At 42.5% G+C, this 22,665-nt stretch overlaps 2 protein-coding genes across 3 annotated transcripts in view; one reads left to right on the top strand and one right to left on the bottom strand.

Annotated features, from left to right (window-relative positions):
• Positions 1–2,461, top strand: part of CCDC39 (coiled-coil domain 39 molecular ruler complex subunit) — a 31,204-nt gene extending 28,743 nt beyond the window's left edge. Inside the window, exon 20 of the mRNA XM_066618859.1 lies at positions 2,075–2,461. Within this exon, the coding sequence (XP_066474956.1) occupies positions 2,075–2,216 (142 nt within the window). The 3' untranslated portion in view covers positions 2,217–2,461. The remainder of the gene's footprint in view (positions 1–2,074) is intronic.
• On the bottom strand, positions 2,359–20,742 carry TTC14 (tetratricopeptide repeat domain 14). Of its 2 annotated transcripts, none has more exons than XM_066618857.1 (12): positions 20,585–20,742; positions 19,309–19,433; positions 17,473–17,672; positions 15,496–15,580; positions 15,258–15,387; positions 13,542–13,694; positions 12,814–12,885; positions 11,874–11,993; positions 11,009–11,131; positions 9,329–9,446; positions 8,075–8,184; positions 2,359–4,553 (listed from the first exon to the last, which is right to left on the bottom strand). In XM_066618857.1, the coding sequence occupies exons 1-12, from the start codon at positions 20,728–20,730 to the stop codon at positions 3,650–3,652; spliced, it is 2,286 nt and encodes a 761-aa protein (XP_066474954.1). In that variant the 5' UTR covers positions 20,731–20,742; the 3' UTR covers positions 2,359–3,649. The 2 variants fall into 2 exon arrangements, with proteins under 2 accessions (XP_066474954.1, XP_066474955.1); XM_066618858.1 differs by having other exon boundaries at positions 4,462–7,706.
• Positions 20,743–22,665: the final 1,923 nt, after the last annotated feature.

Below are 22,665 nucleotides of genomic sequence, written 5' to 3'. Positions count from 1 at the left end.
TCATAGTAGCTTGTCAAAAGTATAGGACTGTAACATTCCCCAAATACAGTCACATACCATGGTAGAATCAAATCTAATATATTAAAAATATTGAAATGAATGGGGACCCACCTGAAATTGACTCGTGACCCACCTAGTGGGTCCCGACCCACAGTTTGAGAAACACTGCCTTAGAGGCAGGAGGCACTTGGCAGAGGAGTTCATTTTGGATGTGTCTTCCAGCTAGAAAGTAGGTTTCTTTGGCTCATGCAACCTTTGAGCTGGAGCGGTAAACTAGGAGGCTAAATATCTTTTTGTTACTCCCACTCTCAGAAGCAACAAGCAAGAAACTTGCTTTTTGGATTAGAAAGGCTCTTCTTATCTCTTTCCCTCCCTAACCCCCATCATATCTGGTATCCCCACTCCCTCAGATGGTTATGCAATTTGCCTCTCAGCACCAAGAAAAAAATAGAACAGCAGCAAATAGTGTATTGCAATGAGCCCAACATGTTTTGGATGCAGAACTGTTGTGACATGCTCTACATGTTACTATTTTTACACCTGTTGAAGTTTCTGAACAGTTTTAAATGTCACCACACTTATGTTGGGCTCACTTCAATAAACCACTTCCTAGGTGAAGTCTCCTCCTCCTCTTTAGCTCTCTGAGCAGCCCCAAACAAATGCTGCCAGACCTTCCCTTCTAACTACCTTGGATGCTTCAAGTGCTGCTCAAGTCACCACTGCCCACACCATTGCCAAAAAAGTGTAATAAAAGACCCAACAAAGGTAAGCCTGCTCTTGCACTCAGACTTTTGTGAATTCCAGTATAGGTCCCCGACTCCCTAACCATGCATTCGGCATATGTTGTTTTAACTAACTGTGGGTTCCGAACCCGTGGTGGAAGCTTCAGAAAGCACCCCCCCAAGTTTAAAGAGTACTTGCGGAAGCACCCTTTAAACTGCTGTGGATAGCATTCTGAGAGCTGTAGAGGCCACATGTGGCCTCTACGAGCCTCAGAAAGTAACCAACCGCAACCAGAACAAAGCCCCAGTTGCATTTAGAGTTCCTGTGGGTTGGAACCTGCAGGTTTCATTGGATTCCCCACAGATACCAAGACTCCACCTGTATAACATGCCCACCCCCAAAGACAGAGAAAAATTAAGTTTAAATAGTGCACTTACTAGGTTCTGCTTACTGTTTATGACCTGGAGCAAGCCTAATTCCAGCAAATGATGGTGCTATTCCCAAAGTTACTGTCTCATATACTGTCTTAGTTGGCTGAAAGGGAGTTTTGGCTTTATGCGTTGACCTTGCAACATAACCGTCACCTAAGATGTGGGCCAGCTGTAATTACAAGGTTAGTCCTTGTGAGAATGTAAGGAGTTCGTACTTGGTGTACTTTCCTATTATGCAGGCTTCTGATGCCAGCCCTGCCATAAGCACTGCCACGTAGGACACCTTTAGAAAAAGGTTCAGTACTCCATTTCACATATCATGTGGAATATAAAACTCATTTGCTTGTAATGAAGCTCTCTAAAAGGCATAGAACTATTTCTATGGGAAAAAATGTACTTTTTAAAATTTAAACATTTTATGAGCAAGATAAAATCCCCATGAAAATAATTCTTTAGGATGAATGGTAGACTGACACTGCAGGGCCCCCTTGTTATGAAAGCAACACAAGAAGCGTCCATACCAAAAGCCTTGTTTTGCTGCAAAGGTGGGGGGGGGGATAAACATGTTTGAAGATCTATAGCAGTTATCAGCTATCTTGCTGAGATAGCTCACTAGTAAGGTGAGTAGAGAGCATGGCCCCACTTGCACTGTTTTGGAGGGGAAAAAAAGGTTTCATTGGTGCACAGTTAAGATTGGAAGTACAGAAGTACTAAAGCCCCTACCACCAGTTTTAGCTTGTTTATTGGCCTAATCCCATGCTATTTGACCAAAATCCCAGGCCCTGTTAATGTTTCTTGTAATATTGGCTCTGAGAGTTTTTTTGTGTTCTATAAATGTGCTTTTTTATTGTTTTATACAAATACCTAGCAAACTTTCTTTTCCCTGACTATGTTAAACATTGTGATGACTTGTCTTCCAGGTCTCCTAAGAGTTCTATTTCATCTTCTAGTCAACACCACCTTAAAGTTGTATCTTTGACTTTGAGCAGTCCTGAACCTACAAGTACTTTTTCACACCCTTCTAGCCGTTCTAGTAGCTCTCATTCTAGAAGCACAACTTAGTTTTCACTGTTGCACTGCAGGGAATGACTCATGACTTTACAAGATAAATTTAGAGTGTACCACTTACTTAGAAGTACCTATTTACTAAATTGCAGTATATTTTATCTTTGTGGACAAATAGTTAAGAGTTGATTACAAGTAATTTTGAGCAAAGACATTTTATTGTTAATTGAAATTATCTTTTCACTGTAATTGCAGTAACATAAGAAAAAGTAATAAAAGCCAGTTTTGTTTCATGTTTACAACATCCTCTTGCCTCTGTATGTATAAAATTTTTCAAGAGTTTCTATACAGTTCAGTTTCAGAACCTTTATTGGCATATCACACACATACATACAAGCAATCAATTTACAGGCTTGAAGAATAATAATTCCTTAAATGTTAGGAGGTACAACCCATTTCTCTAATACTATTGATTGAGCTGCAGTGTTTCAAGAGATGCTTTAGAAAAGGCCCCAAAGTCTCAATTAAAGTCAGCTCCTCAGATGACAGCAAGTTCTTCAATTGACTATCGTCGAACCTGCTTGCTTGTTCAAATAGGGGAACTGAATATTACTTACAGATCATTACATAGGGTGTACACTGCAAAATCATGAAGGTTCTATTTTACCCAGCTCGCATGTACAGCATCTTTCATTATATGGGCGCTTGCTAAATCTTCCATACAAGCACAGCCAAGGGAAATATGTTGCACCTGACCAGGGTAAAATGCCCTGCGCTCATAGGGGCACTTCAACAAGAGTTTTAATTTTAAAAAGGTCATCAATCAGGCTTTGTATTCTCTTCTTTAACCTGTTGAAACTTTTTTTCCTACTGACTGAGGGCCCAATCCTATCCAATTTTCCAGTGCTGGTGCTGCTGTGCCAATGGGGTATACACTACTTCCAATGTTGGGAAGGCAGTCTCAGAGGCCTCCTCAAGATTGCAGCTGCACCGGTACTGGAAAGTTGGATAGGCTTGGGTCCTCAGTCAATTAGTTACTTTCACAGAAAGAAACAGGATTAGAAAACGGCACAAAAGGTTCAGGCTCACGAGGGACCAAAAAGATACAAATTAATCCCACTGGATGTTCCATAGACATGACACAAAACCAGGGAAATACTTTTGTAAAAATTTAATAAGACCAGATATATACACAGATACATTTCTTAAAAACAATTTAGTTTGATTATATTAACAATACAAACTAACAGTCATTGGTACCCTTGGAAAGATTTCCTCTGTAAAGTGCAATTTAGATGCTAGTTAGCACAGCTGGCAAATAGTAGCTAGGATTTTTTCAGCAAATCATACTAGCACACCTTTATCTTAAAAGGGCAATTAAAAAACAAAAAGATATTATATAGCTTTTGCATATTTATCCTTACTAACAAGCTCACTTAAGAAAAAACCAATACCCTCTCTACCTGTGCCCAACGTAACAGGTTCTTATTTTATTGGTTTTTCTGCTTGCTTCCTTTTTCTCTCTCAAATTCAGCAATCTGATTGAATATGTTGAGGAGGTTCTGAGGCAGTTTTTTCCTAGCACCACTTTCTGATTGTTCTTTCCCATTAAGCATAGTTTCCTCCTCTAGATCCTTGGTTTTTGAGCTTTTCCCTTCCCTGCTCTTGGGTTCACTTTCGCTTTTACTCCATGCCAATTCATGTTTGTTGTCAGCCATGTACCTACTGGACTCATTTAGCCAGCGGCTGGTGTATCGTTTGTAGTGTTCAGCTGATTTGGTTGAGTAATCAGACCCTGCAGGAGATGTGGAATATTTTGTTTGGCTTGGGCTGTGCTTTTGATAATGATCCTTCCTCCCCACTTTTTCTAACTTTCCTGAATAGTATGTCTTGTTGTCTCCAGACTTTCTGTGGTAAGATCCCTCACTATCCCTATCCGAGAAAATCTTGTCCACTTTACCCTGTTTTTCTGTTTTGCTATTGTTTGCCCGAGACTTGGAAATACTATAGGAATCTCTGGAGTCTTCAGACCTACCTCCACAAGTGTCTTCATCATCAGCAGAATTCCTTGACAAACAGTAATATCTATCTCTGTCTCTTACCTCAGGCTTTTGATAAACTAATCTGTCCTGCCCTTCCAGCAGTTTTTCCATTTCATGTTTCTGATTAAGGAAGGAAGCAGAGGTATTGGCTGGAGGAGAGTAGCAGTCATCTTTCCTACTTGGATGGACAGAACTCCTCGATGTGCCTTTTTTAGAGCTATATGAGGATTCGGACCGGTTCCGATTCCTTTTCTTGCGCTTTTTGTGGTCAGAGGAGGAAGCAGATTCATCAGATGAAGAATCACAGGAGGAAGAGGAGGAAGAAGTTGACTTTTTTCTTTTCTTCTTCAGCCTAAAAGTTTTAATTAACCATGAGGTATTGCTGGTAACATCTAAAATTCAACACTTTCCGGCAAAGTTCTATAGTAGACATTGCTAAGGAGCAGTTGACCTTAATACAACCTTAGATATGAGTAGGTATAAACTAAAATTAAAATATTAAAATAATTATTGAAATAAAAAATTAAAATACAAACCTATTTTCTGTCACGTATGCTTTGAAACTTAATTGCTACAAGATTCCCTGTCCGAGTGCTCAACATTGTCTACTGAGTGCAAGTGCCAATATGAAAATATGATTTCAAAACCACATACCATAGATACCCACCTATAAGCTGATATTACAGATAAGTCAAGGGCAGGTTTTGAGCCAAAAATCATGGAATTTTATATGACCCTTGGATAAGTTGGGGGGGACTTAGGGGGGGAGTGTCTGACTATAATTTTTGTCTAATTTTACCCAAGGCCAGATCCTAAAAAATAACCTACCAGTAGTTGTTACCTAAGCACTGTACAGTATCTTATTTAAAAATAGCAAAAGATCCTAAGATGCATTTTTATTCATTTTTTAAAATTTTGGTCTTCACAACCTTTTTGTCAACATTACCAGAGTAAGTGAACTGTAAACAACATACCAGGAGAACCATTACAAGGTGCCTAGTGTGTTAAGCCAGAGGCTCTACGTATAACACATAACTGAGTGTGAAATTCAATTCACAGACAAGCAACAAGAAATGAGTGTGACCAAGCACAGCTACACATTGTAGCAAACTAATTTACTCAGAAGTAGACCAACTGCTTTCCATGGGTGTTATTCTTAAGTAATGGTGCACTGAATTGTAGCCTCAGACTTTGTTTCAAATAGAAATGAGGATTACATCATGGTGCTTGAAAAACCAGACCTCTGACAAAAATTTGCAAAGTAGAATGAGGCTGCAGAAGGATCTTGCTCAATTTAAATGGAAGCCTTGACTTTTAGTCAGGAGGAGCAAAAAGATTAACTTTGGCTGCAGCTTACAGCCTCATCAGCAGGGAGATTGCATTGTCCTCTTGCTCTTCTCTGGGCTTCTCCCAATCTTGAACAGCCCTGACCAGTGAGTGAGCCACAGATAAGGCGAGGAGATGATTTACACTTGATTTATTGGCAGAAATTTCTCATCTTATAGTTGAGTATCTATAGTATCTTACATAGGAACATCCAATCCCAAAATGCCTGAGTAAAAATCCAAGCTCTGTTGAGCAAAAGCTCCTTACCCACTCGATAAGTCCAGTCCACTGTGGGAGACTGATTTTGCTCAACAATGCTTTCCTGGGCTACCTGATATAAGACAGACAACCTCTCATTAACCATTCTTATGCCTAAAGCTGCTTCCTTCTTCTACTTCAAAGCTATCCTCAGAACCCACCTTTCCCATGAAGTCTGTCTTAACTTTGAAAGATAAATCAGATGAAATACCCTCAACTGCATTTCCTCACATTCATCCTATGTTCCTCTGTCTCCTTCCTTTCCACTTAGATTAGACTATAAAATACTCTTTGTTACTAAATTGTAACACTGCATAAACAGAGGATCTGGTTGAGCACAATTTTCACAAAGGCCTAAAGAAAGATTCAAAAGTGGTATCAGAATTTTCCTTGAAGACAAGTTGGCTTGTTTGTCCAGCCTAACTAATATGGATTCTCCTACTACTTAAAGAATCACTAAAACAGCAGCCAACAAAAATTGCATTAAAATCCAAAGAGGAAAAAGAAATAACACTGCCAGGAAGATAAATCATTTTGTAGTTCATATTACTGTCTAGAGCAGGGGTGTCAAACATAAGGCCCAGGGGCCGGAAGTGGCCCACAGAAGCTTTTTGTCCAGCCCTGAGGCTCTCAGTTGCTGAGCTGTGCTGAGGTGTTACTGCTGAAAGGGCAGCCCCACAAAAATTAGGCTCTCCCATATCTTGAAATATGATAAAGATTTGTGTGTTTTATCTTCTGTCATTTGTAGTTAATGAATTCCTAAGAGAAAGAGTGCTTATTTTTGGTTATGAGTTGTTTAATGACATTACTTCCTGCCTAACAACATCACTTCTGGCCCTCAGCAGGCATCATGAACGCCATTCGGCCCTCGGTATGAAATAAGTTTGACACCCCTGGTCTAGAGAGATTGTGCCAATAAATTGGGGGGGGGGGGGAGGAGAGATTTTTTCATGCTATTGCCAACATTATACAGGCAACACAGGTGACAATCTCCCTGAACAATGAGTGTTAGAATTGGTAGAAAAGCTATTCTGTTATATTGTGTGATACAAAATGTAAGTGTACTTAAATAAAATTTTACACTCTTTTGCTTCTCCATTTGGACAATACCTTAATATCACACTTAGGATTAAACCTTGCATGGAGACAAACTAATGCAATCAAATATTGCAATTTATACTGTACCCAGCATGATGGAAAAAAAACTGCACAGAGTATTCAAAGGGAATTTACAATTATTAAAATAGTTACAGTTCATTTTCTCCAAAATCACTCTCCAAAACATGCATGGGAGGAAGTCTGCACGCCTCAGACGGATTCAGTGCAGCCGTCAACCAACAAGAGACTCTGAAAAGCACTGGGAACTACCTGCTGGTTCTTCCAGTCCCACACCAGGCACTGTGGTGAAATCACAGGGGCACTGTGGGATAGTCAGTGGCATCCTCTTCTTCCCCATTCTCCTGGATGCTGCCATCTTGCACAATCCAAGATGTCAGCACCCAGGAGAGCCAGGAAGAAGAGGCCACCACAAAAGAAGGATGTTGTGACCACGTTAAGTTTGGGAATGGCTGCCTTCGCCTGAAATGAAATCCTATTTTGTTCATATAAACACTAAATGACATGAACTTAATCCATGCAGAATGATTGCTGCAGAGCTCCTGCTCCAGTACTACAAACATCCTTTTTGCTAACTGTCCAAAGCAGGCCAGAACCTGCTGTGCTATACGGTCTGGTGACTGACCCACTCCCAGCACAATCCTCTAATGCATCATGACTTGCTGCTTAAGTGCATCGTATCCCACTTCCATAAGGAGTTTAAAGCATTTTAAGACCACACCTCAGAATTAAGCTTCAATTTACAAAGTGTAAAGGTGTATTCTTTCATGTTCCCGAAGCCTCTTTAGAAAGAGAAATTAAATACCTAAGAGGAAAGATGAGAAAAACTTCACATTGCAAAGCAAGAAGAAAACGTTTACAAACTAAATATACTAACAGTGAATTGTCTACTATACTTATGATACCACCTAACTTAGGGCCAAATCCTATCCAACTTTCCTGTGCTGCTGCAGGCTTACCAATGGGGCATGTGCTGCATCCAGTGGTAAGAGACACAGTCACAGAGGCCTCCTCCAGGTAAGAAAATGTTTGCTCTCTTTCCTTGGGGCTGCACTGCTGCTGCCCGGGACTGAAAAGTTGCAAAGGACTGGACCCTTAATCCCATGTGTAAGTGATCTTCTATATCTAAGTGATGATCAAAGATAGACTGGTAAGGAACACCATGAAGGTTACCTTTTTTCTTCTTTTAAGAGCTTACGCAATTTTTCTGCACTCGTTTCTATTTTCTTCTCTTTCTGTCTTTCTTCTTTTGCAGCTTGTTTTTCTCTCATTTCCAGAGATTTCTTTTTTAAATCCCAACATCAACAATATTACATTAACAAGCCACAATGTTAACCCAAGGATTTCCATAATGTTAACCCAAATTTCCATCCCCAACCCATGATACAAAAACAGTTTTACATCATTAACCCCAAGTGTATCAAACCCAGAAATGGCATTCAAGACAAAAGGATTATGTACAAATGGCATGTTAGCATTGAGATGAACAGATATGATATTAAGGCAGTTTATGCCCCATATTGAAAAAAGAAAAGGATCAAGGGGGTATTTGTATCCGTAACCCAATATAATGACATTAGCAACCCAGAGGGCACAGATGCAAAATTAAAACACACACAGCATCGAGTAGTTGTAACAAGTAGTTGCAGAGAGGGATCAAAGAAAGCACCAGTATTGGAATGTATGCATAAAATGGGATCGAAATTATAATGTGATTAGAAGGGGCCATGTATGAATACAAACCATATGTCAATCATACCATAGACCAGTTTGATGCATGTTTACACACGTAATCATATTCCAGTGGGTTGTTGGTGATGAGCAGCACCAGAGGTCAGACACAGCAGCAACAGTTCCAGTTTAGAAGAAAATGCATTGGAGAAAAACATATCATCAGTATTACGGGAAGACAGCTTGGGAATTTCAGTTGTAAAGAAGCTGCTTTGTATGTGCTTGCTTTGGATCCTTTCTCTCATGGTCTAGTGCTCCTCACCATGGAGAGAGTTGTATATGTAAAGGAGGACACCATGTCTATTTTTACCAAGATGCTTCCTTTTACAGGCTGCTTTCTGCTGGCATGCTATCTGGAAATGTGTTGATAAAAATAGACATGGTATCCTGCTTTGCATGCGTTCTCTGCACGATGGAGAGGCACCACGTATAGGAAAAAAGGCACACACAGGCACATACAAAGTGACTCTCCGTATCTTTTGAACATGCATGCTATAAATAATCTGTGATCCATCATGCTTACAGCCAAACTGCCCAAAGTTTTTTTACATCCTCTCATTCCCTGCCCATCAGTAAAAGCAATCCACAGACATTTGGTTTGGATAGCTTCAGCAACGTTCCACATAGCAGCATGGCAAAAAGAGAGCATAACAAATATTGTTTACCTTCAACAACTAAGAGAAAATAAAGAATCACCTGCATCTGCCTACGAAGTTTCACCAAGGCATCCTCGGCTTCTTGAAATGTCTCGTCTATATTTAAAGCCTTCTTGTAGTAACTCTCTGCATTTAAGAACTTATCTTCCTCTTCCAACCTGGCAAACAGCACATGTTCAAATTACTACAATTGGTCTCACTGACATCTGAGGCTACAGCAGTGGTTCCCAAACCAGTGGGTCATGACCCATCAGGGGAACCGGAAGCAGGGCATTCCTTCTTAAGGGGAGTGGCCCTGCTCTGATGGCAGCAACAGCGCTGCAGAGTGCCAAGGGGCTGCCAAGGCGCTTTTACTTACGGGGGGGCAGCATGGCCTCCTGCAGGGTCCTGGAGGTTAGCAGCCCCCTCTGATCTCCTCCATGGTTGCTGTAAACAGCCCTTATCTCCGATCTAAAGCTACTTCCTGTTGTTGCACAAAAACAGGAAGTAGTTTTAAATTGGAGATAAGAGTTTTCTAAACAAGCTGCAGCGAGATCAGAGAGGGCTGCTAGCCTCCAGGACCAAGCAAGAGGCCAGCACTGTCTGCCAGGTATGTAAAAAAGCTTGGCAGCACCAGTGCTACAACCTATGTAGCACAGTTGCTGCCCTCCTCCCAATCCACACAAACACCTAGTTCCCAACTCCCCTGTAGCAGTTTGGAAACCACTGGGCTACAGCACTTTATAGTTAACCCATTTCTGCCCAGCCCACAGCTGTACACATTTGACCCCCCCCCCCATTGCATATATGCAACATTGGGCAGAAATGGCTTAATACCAACATCCTTAACACATAAATCTTCAGTGTCAGTAGCATATATTTTGCTTAACTAGAACTGTATTTATTAAAAATATGCTTCATTACTCGCATCTGTCTGCCTCAACGGAAATATAGTGAGCAGTTTTACCCATGGAGCAGGACAAAAAACAGTTTCTGTGCACTACTTCATAGCAGAGAGATGTGCATCGATAACTGAGATAATCTCAAGTGGACTTCCCAGTCTGGGCCCAACATCCATTGGATACAAGACACTGACTAGCCAGCAGAATTTGCCACAATCTCAACAGTGAAAGTTTTTGCAACGCAGATATGCATATACCTGTGTGTTTATTTCCAGTTCAGATATACCTCATATCTAAGACACACTTCATGTCTATTTCCTGCTTTAAAAAATGCCCAAACAGCACAAAAAACACTTAGATGATGTCCAGAATACAGATGGGATGCATGTTCTTTCGGCAAATAAAAAGCAAGTAACTTTGCAACTAGTCTGCTGGGGGCCACTTAGAGATGCAAACAAGGGTCAATGAGCCGGCACCTCAACCTGAATACCTCAACTTGTAGAGTGGACAGCAAGTACTGTGGTCAAAGGTATGTTTATGTTGCCATAAGAGTATGCCTCTTTTGCCTCCAGTTTGGTAAAAAGGGGAAGGTGCCCCCTGTAAGTGGGCAGAATTTTTCTTAGGGACAACAGCCATTACAGCATTGTGAACAAAAGTGGAAATTGTGGCTTCAAACAAAAAGATGGCAGCAAAAATAAGAGGCAGATGGGTGCTGTCACTCAACTGCACAGTGAAAATATGCCCCTTACTTTTAGCCAGCCAACAGATGCAACAAAGAAACTGGACCAGCAAGGAGACTAGCATGCCTAACACAACAAAGCACATATAGCTATACTTACTGGCCTCCCCGTTCAACAAGCGTTTGACAAAGGTATTTCCTTGCATTCCTATGAGTTGGACAGTTTTCTAAAGCAACTTCAAAATCATCAATTGCTTTATTTAAGCTTCCTTTTGTTGCATACCTAGAAGAAAAAGCTATTTTAAAGTACAAATATTAAAATTATATATTGTTTCTATATAAATCGATGGCACAGTCACATCTGGAGTACTGTGGCCAGTTCTGGTTCCCATACCTCAGAAAGTATATTGGGGATCTGAGATAGGCGCAAAAGGGGGCAACCAAAATTATTAAAGGGCTGAAACACCTTCCTCGGAAGGAGAGGTTACAGCATTTGCAGCTTTTTTGCTTGAAAAAGAGCAGTTAAGGGGGGCATGACTGAGAATCATAAAATTACACATGGCGTAAAGAGATTTTCTTTTCTCGCACAATACTAGGACTTTATTTACCCATTTAAATTGATTTAAACTGATCAATGATTTAAACTGATTGGCAAGAGTTTTGGGATAGACAAAAGGAGGTACTTCTTCACAAAGCATATAGTTTGTGGAATTTGTTGTCACAATATGTGTTGATGGCAGCTAGTTTAAAGGGGGATTGACACATTCATGGAGGCCAGATCTATCAGTGGCTATTAGGCACAATGGCTATGCACCAGCTTCAGCATGCTGCTGAATTATCAACTGCTAGGGAGTATTGGTGGGAGAGAACTATGCCTTTCACTCCTGCTTAGGGGCTTCCCAGGCAACTGATGAGCCACTGTGGGAAACAGAATACTGGACTAGATGGACCTTTGGCTGATCCAGCAGGACCACATGTAAATAATTTAGAAGTGCTACCTTCTGGTTACAAAATCAGACACTCACAGTGCCCCACGGGCTACTAAGGCTTCAACGTTTTGTGCATCTATTTCCAGTGCCTTGTTGTACTCATTCATAGCATCCACATGGCGGCCCTCTTTAAAATAATCAACTCCAACCTTTACACTAAAAACAATAAAAGTCAGGAAGGTTACATATAAAGTGTAAATATAAATTATTAAATATATTCATAATTAATGGAAATATATTGTAACTTAAACAGCTAAATAAATTAAAAACTAATTTGTTGTACAAGTCAACACGCAATAATTGTCCCTGATACAGGAATTGGCACTAATTACTGTATACATTTCCTTTTTTCCCCTCAATTACCTTGTGTGTCTTCCCATTTTTGCAGATTACAAAATCCCTTAGAAACCAGAGCATGCTGAAAGCTGAGAGAATTCATCAAGTTACAGGTAACTTTAAGGAAAATAATACTATGGAAATTAACACCACCTTCCATTATTTCTTAATGGTGAAAAAAAAACTTCTGGCACACTTCTAGCCATATGGAAGTTAATAGCAAGAAAAGCTCGTTACATCCTTGTGTGCTAGGAACCCAATCTATTGATATAGCTAAATGAGACAACTAATATGGTTAAAACCTGAGAATTAAGGTACTTTCATAAATATTTGTGGTCACTTTACAAGCAACACAGCTTCTTTCCTGCTCAACCAACAAAGAGGAACCATGGCTGATGACTTCAGGCAAGTACAAGTCATGGGCAAGGCCATTTCTTTTAACTGGCTGGGACCAGCAGCTCCCAAACTCTTTGGCCTCTGGAGCCCTTTCGATTCTTAGCAATGCAGTAACAGGACTCTGGGGACCACGTGTTGAAAAATGCTGGTTTAGACAGATTAAGAGGGCATTGTTCTTGGTGAAAAATGATATGCTTCAACTTTTACACAAAACATTTAGCAATAAAACGGAAGCAGTGTGTACCATTTTAAGGCCCAAGAGGCAGACTGTTTTTTCCTCAATGCAGTGGCAAAATCTTCTTCATTGAAGTTTTTGCTGAGTGAAAACAACAAAAAAACAAACATTAATATAAGTCAAAGAGACTTCAGTTCTAACAGTTTGTTTAGAGGCAATATATTTCAAATTCAACTCCATTACTCTCAGGATACAATAATGCTGAAGAACAGTGTACATAATATTTTCTCCTAATATGAGAAATACTATAGCCCACTAATCTGTATTTGTAGACATGACACTGGCTCTAAAAAAATTGATGCACTAGTAATTATCAGATTTCAAAAGTGCCTTGCTGACTGTTATCCTGTAAAAGACAAAGCTCTTATTAAAATAACCTGTCTCCTGGTATTCCTTACTCACTTGACATGAATAGCTAATCAAAGTTCAGACCCATCCACAATGAAAAAATAATGGCAGTTAAGCCAGTTTTGACCACTGATTTCAAAGAGTATAAATTCAGATACTTCAGGTTCAGTGGCCTGATGATCAGAATGCTATGCAATATCAAGAATATTTTGCTGCATGAGGCTGTTAAGTGACTGAGTTCCAGAAGAAGAGCACTTTCCCAGGTCATTCATTTCTAAAGGTAATGGGAACATCACATAAGTTAATATTCACACAGATGAAGTAAATCTTGGAATGAGCCAAGATGTCAGAGAACAGCAGCACTTTCTGTGGCAGTAATCCTCATATACCTTTGTAATCCTCTCATTAAGGATGGTGGATTGGATTCACTCAGTCCTAGTTTGCTCACTAGAAACTCAACCACTGCTGGATTGGCAAAGCCCAAAGAATGGTGCAAAACTTTTTCATATGTTTCTAAACCACTGGCTATTTCAACACTCCTCCTAGACAGAAAAAAAGAAGAACAAACAATAGAATCATGAACATTTTCTTGTTTTATGTTGGCAAGAATTTCAGCTTTGCCATGGTTGTTCTTATTAATTCTTACAGTACAGGCATACAATTGTGCATTAGAAGGGAACAGAGACAATGCTTGTTAACCTATTTCTTCCCAGTCCAAAGGTGTACACTTTTGGTCCCTGTTGCATATATGCAGTGTTGGGCAGAAATGGCTTAAGCAGAAAGATTTGATTAAAAAGTCCAGGTAAGTTCAGACATAGCAAGTATCTCCTCCCCAGAAAAACACACACATAATATTTTTTTTCTGCACCTGGTTCACAGACTCCATAAAAGGTTAAGAACCCTGCTCTAGCTAACCATGATTTGCACACAAGTTCTATGTAACATAAGCCTCTTTGCACGGTGATTCCCTGAAATGCATTCTACTCCTAGGAAAAAGTCCATTATCAATAAGCAGAAAGACCCCTAAAATACATGGTTTGACTCATTATATAAAACAGAAGATCTCTGCCAGGGTATAAATATGGATCATTTGGAACTGGAGCTTCAGACCTCTCAATCTGCTGAAAGCAAGACCACCTTTATCTCTCCCAGTTCCTGAAGGGGTCATCTCTCTAATAAACTCTCTGGTCCTCATGGATCACACTCCTACATTTGCAGTATGTGTCTGTTTCCATGAGGCTTGAATGAATCCTGTGGAAGGCTTGCAGTCAAGAACCTTTACTACTATGTGTACTACACAACTAAAATTCTGACACACGCTGCATCAAGTTATCCAACTCAACCAAGTACACAAAGGCAGGAGTTACCTACCTTCCATGAATTCTACCTTCTACCTTTTGAGCAATTGTCTTTTGAATAATTTCCTCAATACCAGTTTTCCTGTTTTGTTTCACTAGCCAATGCAAGAGATACAATTTTAGGTCTCAATCACATATTCCCTCCTCTCACTACAGCCACCTCTTCTCATGAGTCATAATCTTCTCAACTTCCTAAAGCTGTGTCACTTACCCAAAATTAAGAGGTTTCCATATGCACACTTGCTGCAATCCTGAAACCTACAAGTGCACCAGGTCTCAAAAGATGTAGAGATAAAAAAATAATTATTCTGCAGCCTGATTGTGCTTAGGGTCCTCATTTACTGAACTGCAATTATTATAGAGCAATGGGTTGGATGAAAAGAGCTATTGCCATTGGTGAACAATGTCAAGTATAAGCAGCACTTGGGCACAGGGAAGGTACTAAGAGCATCTTGCAGCTGCAATCCGTAGAAGCTAAGCATCTACTGGTAGTAGAAGCTAAATCTACTGGTAGTCCTATGAAGCAGCATAATATAGTTCATATGCATACAGTGTCCCTGAGTTGAAATACACCATTTTAAATATTTTTAGAAGTGAGAGGCCAGTGCTCATTCTGAAACACATTTACCTTAATCTCAACATCAAGCGACGACCTCCACTGGTAAATTAATAACACACTTTGAAAGCCCAGAGCATACCAAAAAGTCAAGTTATTAAGTAAAGACATAGTTCAATACAATTTCATACCTATAGTGTAGAGGCAACTCTTCTGAACTGATTACTCCTAATTTGGTACTTGCTAGGCTGGGAGAAAGAGCAGAGGTGTGCAGGGACACTGTGATCTTTTCATGGTAGCGATCAATATCCTTGATTGCAGCTGTTGAATACAAAGAGACAACAGAACACATCATCAAATGTGGTGAAAGCCCAAGTGCAGGGCATGGCTAGCAGTGAGGCAGCCAAAGTCTTTCTCAGATTCACTTGCCTTGGATAAGGTCACCAGTTTGGTAGTATGATAAAGGATCACCATGGCTGCTATGTGAAGGCACATCTCTCAGTGGACAGAGAGCCTGAAAGAGAAGTCAACCAAACAAAAAAGTTAATGCCCATTACCAGAATATTATAAATCTGCAGCAGGCAAACCAAGATATAGAACATGCACTAAGTACAATTAATTCACAGTCTAGGCATTTCAGGGAAGCATCTGTCACTTTGTTTTTGGCCCCTTTCTCAATTTGACAGGTATGCTGACTCTAACTCTGCTGTAACACAACCACAGAAGATTCAAAGAATGTGTGTATATCTGTTTTAGCATCAAGTGCTACCAAAGTGACACAGAACTAAAATGTGACCAGTGAGGGTGACCAGACATCCTCTTTAGACATCCTCTTTTTCAGGACATGTTCTTTTTCAGCCTCGTGTCCTGGAACTTAAATGTCCTCCTTTCCCTGCTGAGCGGGCCCCTGCAGGCAGTGCAGAGCATTCTTGTAATTAATAAATGATGTGTAATATATAGTTTTTAAATTTACCATGTGAAAACAATATATGTGTTTTTAGCTTTTATTTAGCAAAGTCCTACATTTTTTTTTTGATGTCCTGCATTTTGGGGTGCCTTGTCCTCTTTTGCGGTTATGACAGTTGGTTACTCTGGACCAATGTGACTAAAGCAATGCAGGCAGGCAAACCACGCAGGGCAGAGCTTTTTGCAACAGGCACCTCCGTTGGTGCCAACCCTGCCATTCCCCTATAATACTAAATAGATAGAGGTGTTTGAAAACACCCAGCCCAACTGTGTTCAGTAACACTTAGGCTGTATTCCTATCTTACTCACTGGAAACAAACACCTCTACAAACAGACGAGCTCTGACTTGGCACAAAGCCAGCAGCTGCAGTGAGAGTGTGGGCAGACTGCATGTCAGATGAAGGTGTGACCTGACAGAAAAACCTTGTTATAGAGGTACAGAAGCACTGACAAATATACACTATACATCTGCAAGTCCTTCTCTTCTCATCCTTACAAGGTCTCATGGGGGGGGGGACAACTTTGGCATCTTCCCCATAGACCAGGGGTGCCCAAACCCCGGCCCTGGGGCCACTTGTGGCCCTCGAGGCCCCTCAATGCGGCCCTCAGGGAGCCCCCAGTCTCCATTGAGCCTCTGGCCCTCCAGAGATTTGTTGGAGCCCACGATGGCCCGGCACAACTGCTCTCAGTGTGAGGGCGATCTTTTGACCTCTCACGTGAGCTGTGGGATGAGGGCTCCCTTCACTGCTTGTTGTTTCACGTCTGTGATGCAGTAGCAGCAGCAAAGGAAAGGCCAGCCTTGCTTTGTGCCAGGCCTTTTATAGAGCTATTGCAAGACCTTCATTCATTCATACAAGTTCATCTTTAATATATCCATTTATGTAAACTTATGCAAATTTATTCAAATTTTAAATGTAAATTAATTCTTTTTTCCCCTGGCCCCCGACACAATGTCAGAGAGACAATGTGGCCCTCCTGCCAAAAACTTTGGACACCCCTGCCATAGACAAAGGCTATCTCTCCACACACCTGGGCATGTCCCAGCAGAGGAAGTGTGCAAGATTCCCCTCCCCGACAACACCCTGAAAGAGGATGCAGGAATCATTAAAAGATACCCTTTTCCAGTCAATCCAAATGTAAAATCCCAGAATGTTTACAACAGTATAATTCTGGAATATAAGAAGCGACACAAATATGAACTGAGCATACCTCATGCCCTCAAAACACTCAACAGAAGAAAATATCTTGCTGAGGCAGCAAAGCCTCCCTTACTTTAGTGCCATTCAAGGTCAGAATGCTTTAAAGCGTTGAACTCTTCACCATTTCCTTTCCCAGAGTTAGTGACCCCATTTAGTTGTGCAAGAGGCTAACAAGAAAGAAAAACTATCCAGCAGGAAAGCTATAGCTCCTTTGCAGTAATCTGTCATTGTTGCAACTTACAGTGATTTCCAAATCTGCGATGTCTCGTACAACACCACTTCGCAGGCAGAACAGCACCATGAAAAAACCAAATTCCCGAATAGAACTAATCCTTCCAATCACTATATCCCCACGTTCAACGTCTCGGAAAAACAGCTCTCTCCTCTCTGCACTGGGAATATCCATGAACTGCTCCAAAGGTGGCATAATAGCATAATAATCTGCAAAAGATGGAAATAAAAAGAATCGTGCTTAAATACTATGTGCCAAAGACTTCACAAAAAGAGGTGGGATTTGAGGACAGAGCTGAAGGAAGGAAGAGGTGGCACGATGACCTGAGAGGCAATTCCAAGCACAAGGATGGGATAGAAAGGTAGAAGGGAGCAGAAAACCTCTAGGCAGTTGAAGGTTGTAGATCTGAAGAAGCAAAAGTCACAGACAGGAGGGTGATGGGATCTGAGAGCAGAGATGTAAGGAGGAGCAACACCATGGAGGGCTATGAAGGATCATGAGTTTGTGCTGAATCCAAGCGGTAAATCAGGAACCACTGCAGGGATTTAACAAGGGGTATGACATAGCCCTGAATGATTTTGGCAGAGGTGAAGCATTTTGGCAGCATAATGGTGGCAACAGGGCTGGTTTAAGACAACAGAAGACCAGAGAGAAGAATGCAGCAGTCGATGACCATGAACTTTAGTTTTCACTAAAGAAGCAGAGACAAAAGAATCTGACGTTTAAGAAGGTGCAGAAGAAACTGCAACATGATTTGGTTACTAACCAAATATGGAAAATAAAATGGGGGAGAAGAATAAAAAGAGAAAGCCATTGCTTTGAACCCGTTCAAAAGAGTGGATAGCAATATTGTCAAACAGGGAAAGAACACTGAGAGAAGGAGAGAAGATTTGAGAAGAAAGATGAGAAGTTGTATCTCGAACACTGAATGTACAACAATGAAACATCTAAGAGATTGTAATGCAGGGATCTCTTAGATGTTTCACTGTTGTACATTCAGGCCCACTTGGAGGCAGGCTGTGCAGCATGGCCTTTCCCAGTTTGAAGAGACACTTGGCCAACAGTCTGAGGCTAAGAGGCAAAGAAAGAAGGCCCATAGCCAGGGAGACAGACCAGGGACAGACTGCACTTGCTCCCAGTGTGGAAGGGATTGTCACTCCCGAATGGGCCTTTTCAGCCACACTAGATGCTGTTCCAGAACCACCTTTCAGACCGCGATACCACAGTCTTTCGAGACTGAAGGTTGCCAACAAGGAAGGAAACATCTAAGCAGAAGTGTTAGGCAGACAGATACATGAGAATGGATGGAGAAGAGTAAAGAGAGAGGTAAAGCAAAGGGCCATCAGCATAGAGGTGGCCCTGACAGCCACAGAATTTGATGAGTGCACCCAGGAACATCTTGCACAGAGAGAAGAGCAGGTGGCCCCCCTGAGGGACCCTGATGGAGAAGGGACACTCTTGCTCCTGTGAAACCAGATCACACTCCTGGATCAACTATTTGGCAACATTTCATATTCTGTTACCTTTGAAATTATTTTCCTAACATCATAGTAATCCAGTCACAATCTAACAATACTTGAGTCTTCAAATTTAGAGCAACATGCACAGCAACTGTATTTTAAAACATTACTTTTAGTAATGCATACTGAAAGATGCAAGATGCATACTGAAAGATGAAACATTTCGCCAGTGGTTTTTCTTAAATGTTTCCATTTCAGTTGAAGGGGGAAGAGACATGAGACAGTTAAAAAAAATTCCCCAACCAGACCTTTCCTCAAGGCATACACTGGTAAACAAACTCACTGATTATAAAAGGACTCAGCACTTTGTGAGCATAACTCTTACCTTCATTCTCTTCACTTGTTTCTGTTGTCGCTGGTACATTTGTTTTCCAAGAGTGAGAGAAAAGGAGATCAGCCTTTTTTGCTATGAAGTGTTGTATCTCAATATTATCTATCCCTCTCTCTTTCCTAAAACAGCAGACAAAAAGATGATAACAACATTTCAGAATGGATTTTCCTGGTTTGGTCTCACTTCTGGTCTCCAGTTCTCCCAGGCAGGCTGACAAGCAGCACCATCTCTCACATGGAGGGCAGCCAAGACGCTTCGTGCTCACACCAAGAGCAGGTGGAATCACTCAGCTCGGCTTGTCAGCTGCTTCAAGGTCTCACCATTCTCAGCCGTTCAGGGAGCTGCCGGTGTCTTTGAACTGGCAACCTTCTGATGTTATCTTCAGGCTAACGGAGGCTCTACCCTCTAGACCAGACCTCCTGCCCTTAGATCAGCATCCCATAAAGAAAACTGGAATTGTGCTGTTCTGAACCAGGAGGTTGCAGTTTATTTGATGACACATGTACCAACTCATTCAATGCTATATGAATCTAAGTCCCAATGTTAAACAAGTCTCCTCTTTTCAGTCAATGCCTCATCAACAACAAGATTAAGATTTTTGGTGTCAAAACCCATCTGTGCACAAAATAAATTACCAATTTATTAAATTGGTACCAATTTATTGGGTACCAATTACCCTCTTCCCCCCCCCCATGGACCCTGGCTGCACATTGTTTGACAAATAGCTCCTACGCTCTGCAAACGCTCAGAGGCATCCTTTCTAGGCCTGACGCTTCAGATCCACTGGGCGGAGCAGTGATGGGTGAGGAAGAGCTTCTGCACTCTGCACGTGCTCAGAGGCACCCTTTCCTAGGCCTGATGCTTCAGGTGCACTGGGGTTGAGCAGTGATGGGGGAGGAACAGCTCCTACACTCTGCACATGCTCAGAGGCACCCTTTCCTAGGCCTGATGCTTCAGGTGCACTGGGGTTGAGCAGTGATGGGGGAGAAACAGCTCCTACACTCTGCACACGCTCAGAGGCACCCTTTCCTAGGCCTGATGCTTCAGGTGCACTAGGGTTGAGCAGTGATGGGGGAGGAACAGCTCCTACACTCTGCACACGCTCAGAGGCACCCTTTCCTAAGCCTGATGCTTCAGGTGCACTGGGGTTGAGCAGTAATGGGGGAGGAACAGCTCCTACACTCTGCACGCGCTCAGAGACACCCTTTCTAGGCCTGAGTGGAGCTCTGCAGCCCAGCCCAGTCGAGCCCCTCCCCCGCCACAGACTTACCTGGCGGGCGGTGGAGCTTCCAGGCCTGGCCCGGCGGGCGGCAGGAGGCCTCGGAAGTCGGGGTTCTCATGCTGCTCCGTGCGCAGCAGGGAGAGCAGGCTGGGCCCGTGGAGGCCGAGCGCCTGGCGGACCAGGTCCCGCTCCATGCCGCCGCCGCCGCCGCCGCCGCCGCCTGACAACCGGACGGGGCGGTGTCCCCTCCCCCTCCCCGACGGCTGACCCGGAAGAGCAACGTCCCGCGGACACGCGCAAGCGCACTCAGGGTGCCGTGGCTACCGTAAGGCGCGTAACGCGCAGGCGCAGCACCAGGTGCAGGTCGTCAGCCGGGGCAGGGGGAGGGGCTAGCGAGGAATGGCCGTGGCCGAGGTGGCACCTGCCCTCGGTGGGCGCGCTGCCGCGAGTGAACGCTAGAGGGCGCGAGAGAGCCGCTGGCTTCTTAGTCACGTGTCCTGCAGCTCCGGAGGCGCCGCTGTCCCAGGCACTGTCTCTGCTGTCAGCCTGCGGTGTGCGCTGCGCAATACCCGCCACGCCTTCCAGGAGCAGCACCGCTGGCCGCAGTGGGCTTCCCTCTGAGTGGACCTGCACTGGTCTGGGTTGCAAGGCTGCACTCCGTCCACACTTACCTGGGAGTAAGCACCATTGACTGGAATGGGCTTCCCTCTGAGTAGACCTGTACTGGCCTGGGCTACAAAGCTGCCCTCCATCCACACTTACCTGGGAGTAAGCACCATTGACTGTAATGGGACTTCCCTCTGAGTAGACCTGCATAGGATGGGCTCTAAGGCTGCATGCCTTTCTACACTTATTCTGGTTTGCCATCATTTGGGAATATAGCTTCAACCTCTAAGGAGCCATTCAAGCATTTCAGCGCCCAAAGGTGCTTAAGGCTTCACTCGTCCTGGAGCAATCACTCAGCTTCACCAGACCTGTTTTAATGCATGTCCCTCTTATGCAGCCTACATAAACACTTGCGCAAAAGTGCAATTAAAACAAAGTGCCCATTGAACATTTAATGAACCAGAAACTCACACAAACTCCCAAAGTAATTAGCAGCCCCTGTTCTTGTTTGCTTTAAAATTGTGTTGCAGTTTAACTTCTCCAAAAGCAGTCATATCTGAAGGACAAGGTGAGCCTGAAGAGCTATTGACCAACAGTAACATTGATGATGAAGAACAGAAGAGGTTAACTGATATTTCAAAGTGTTTGTTAATGAGCTATGTTGAATCGTTGCTTTTAAGAGATATTACAGAGACCGCTTAACCATGTCAGGAGGGGGTGCGGTTCTCCCTTGAATAAAAGGACTAAGTAGATCCATGTGGCACCATATATGTTAAAGCTAAAGTTGATACTGGGCATCTAAAAGCTTTGCATTCATGGCTGCTGTTCTTTGTGAGCATCCCTGCATAAATTGCAGCATCATTCCCAAGGCCAGGGAAATAGCATATTCATTCATTCATTCCACTTAGAGTTTTCTGGGCCCTGCACATTAATTTAAAAAAGATAGGTCCTTCTTACAATCTAACAAATATAATGCAAAAGGAGGAAAAGAATGGGAGGGAAAACAAGCCAATTCAGGTATCAAAACCTCTCAAGGGGATTGGACAAGTTTCTGGAGGAAAAATCCATTACGGGTTACAAGCCATGATGTGTATGTGCAACTTCCTGATTTTAGAAATGGGCTATGTCAGATGCAAGGGAGGGCACCAGGATGCAGGTCTCTTGTTATCAGGTGTGCTCCCTGGGGCACATATGTTCTTATGTTCTTAAGCATTTTCCTGCACTGCAAAATATTTTGCATTTTCCTCCCATTAGAATTAATGAAAGGCATTTAAAGTACTTATAGGGGTGATAGTAAAGGCATACATTAAAATATGAAGCCATCTTACATGGATAGTCCAATTCTAACCTGCCCTGGAGCAGGCAGGCTGGTGGACCTGCCCTGCATTCAGAGCAGGGTTTTGGCCCAAAGCAGCTCAACCAGGGGCAAGGAGAATTGCTTCCTCTTACCCCAGGTAAAGCCGCAGCAGTCCCAATGGGCTGTTTGGATCTGAGCAGCCTGGAGCTGTCCCAGGCTGCCTGGG

Source organism: Tiliqua scincoides, chromosome 3 (assembly GCF_035046505.1).
Source record: "Tiliqua scincoides isolate rTilSci1 chromosome 3, rTilSci1.hap2, whole genome shotgun sequence".
NCBI lineage: Eukaryota > Metazoa > Chordata > Lepidosauria > Squamata > Scincidae > Tiliqua > Tiliqua scincoides.
The sequence above is the reverse complement of the archived record's forward strand: the minus strand, read 5'-3'. Positions and strand labels throughout refer to the sequence as shown.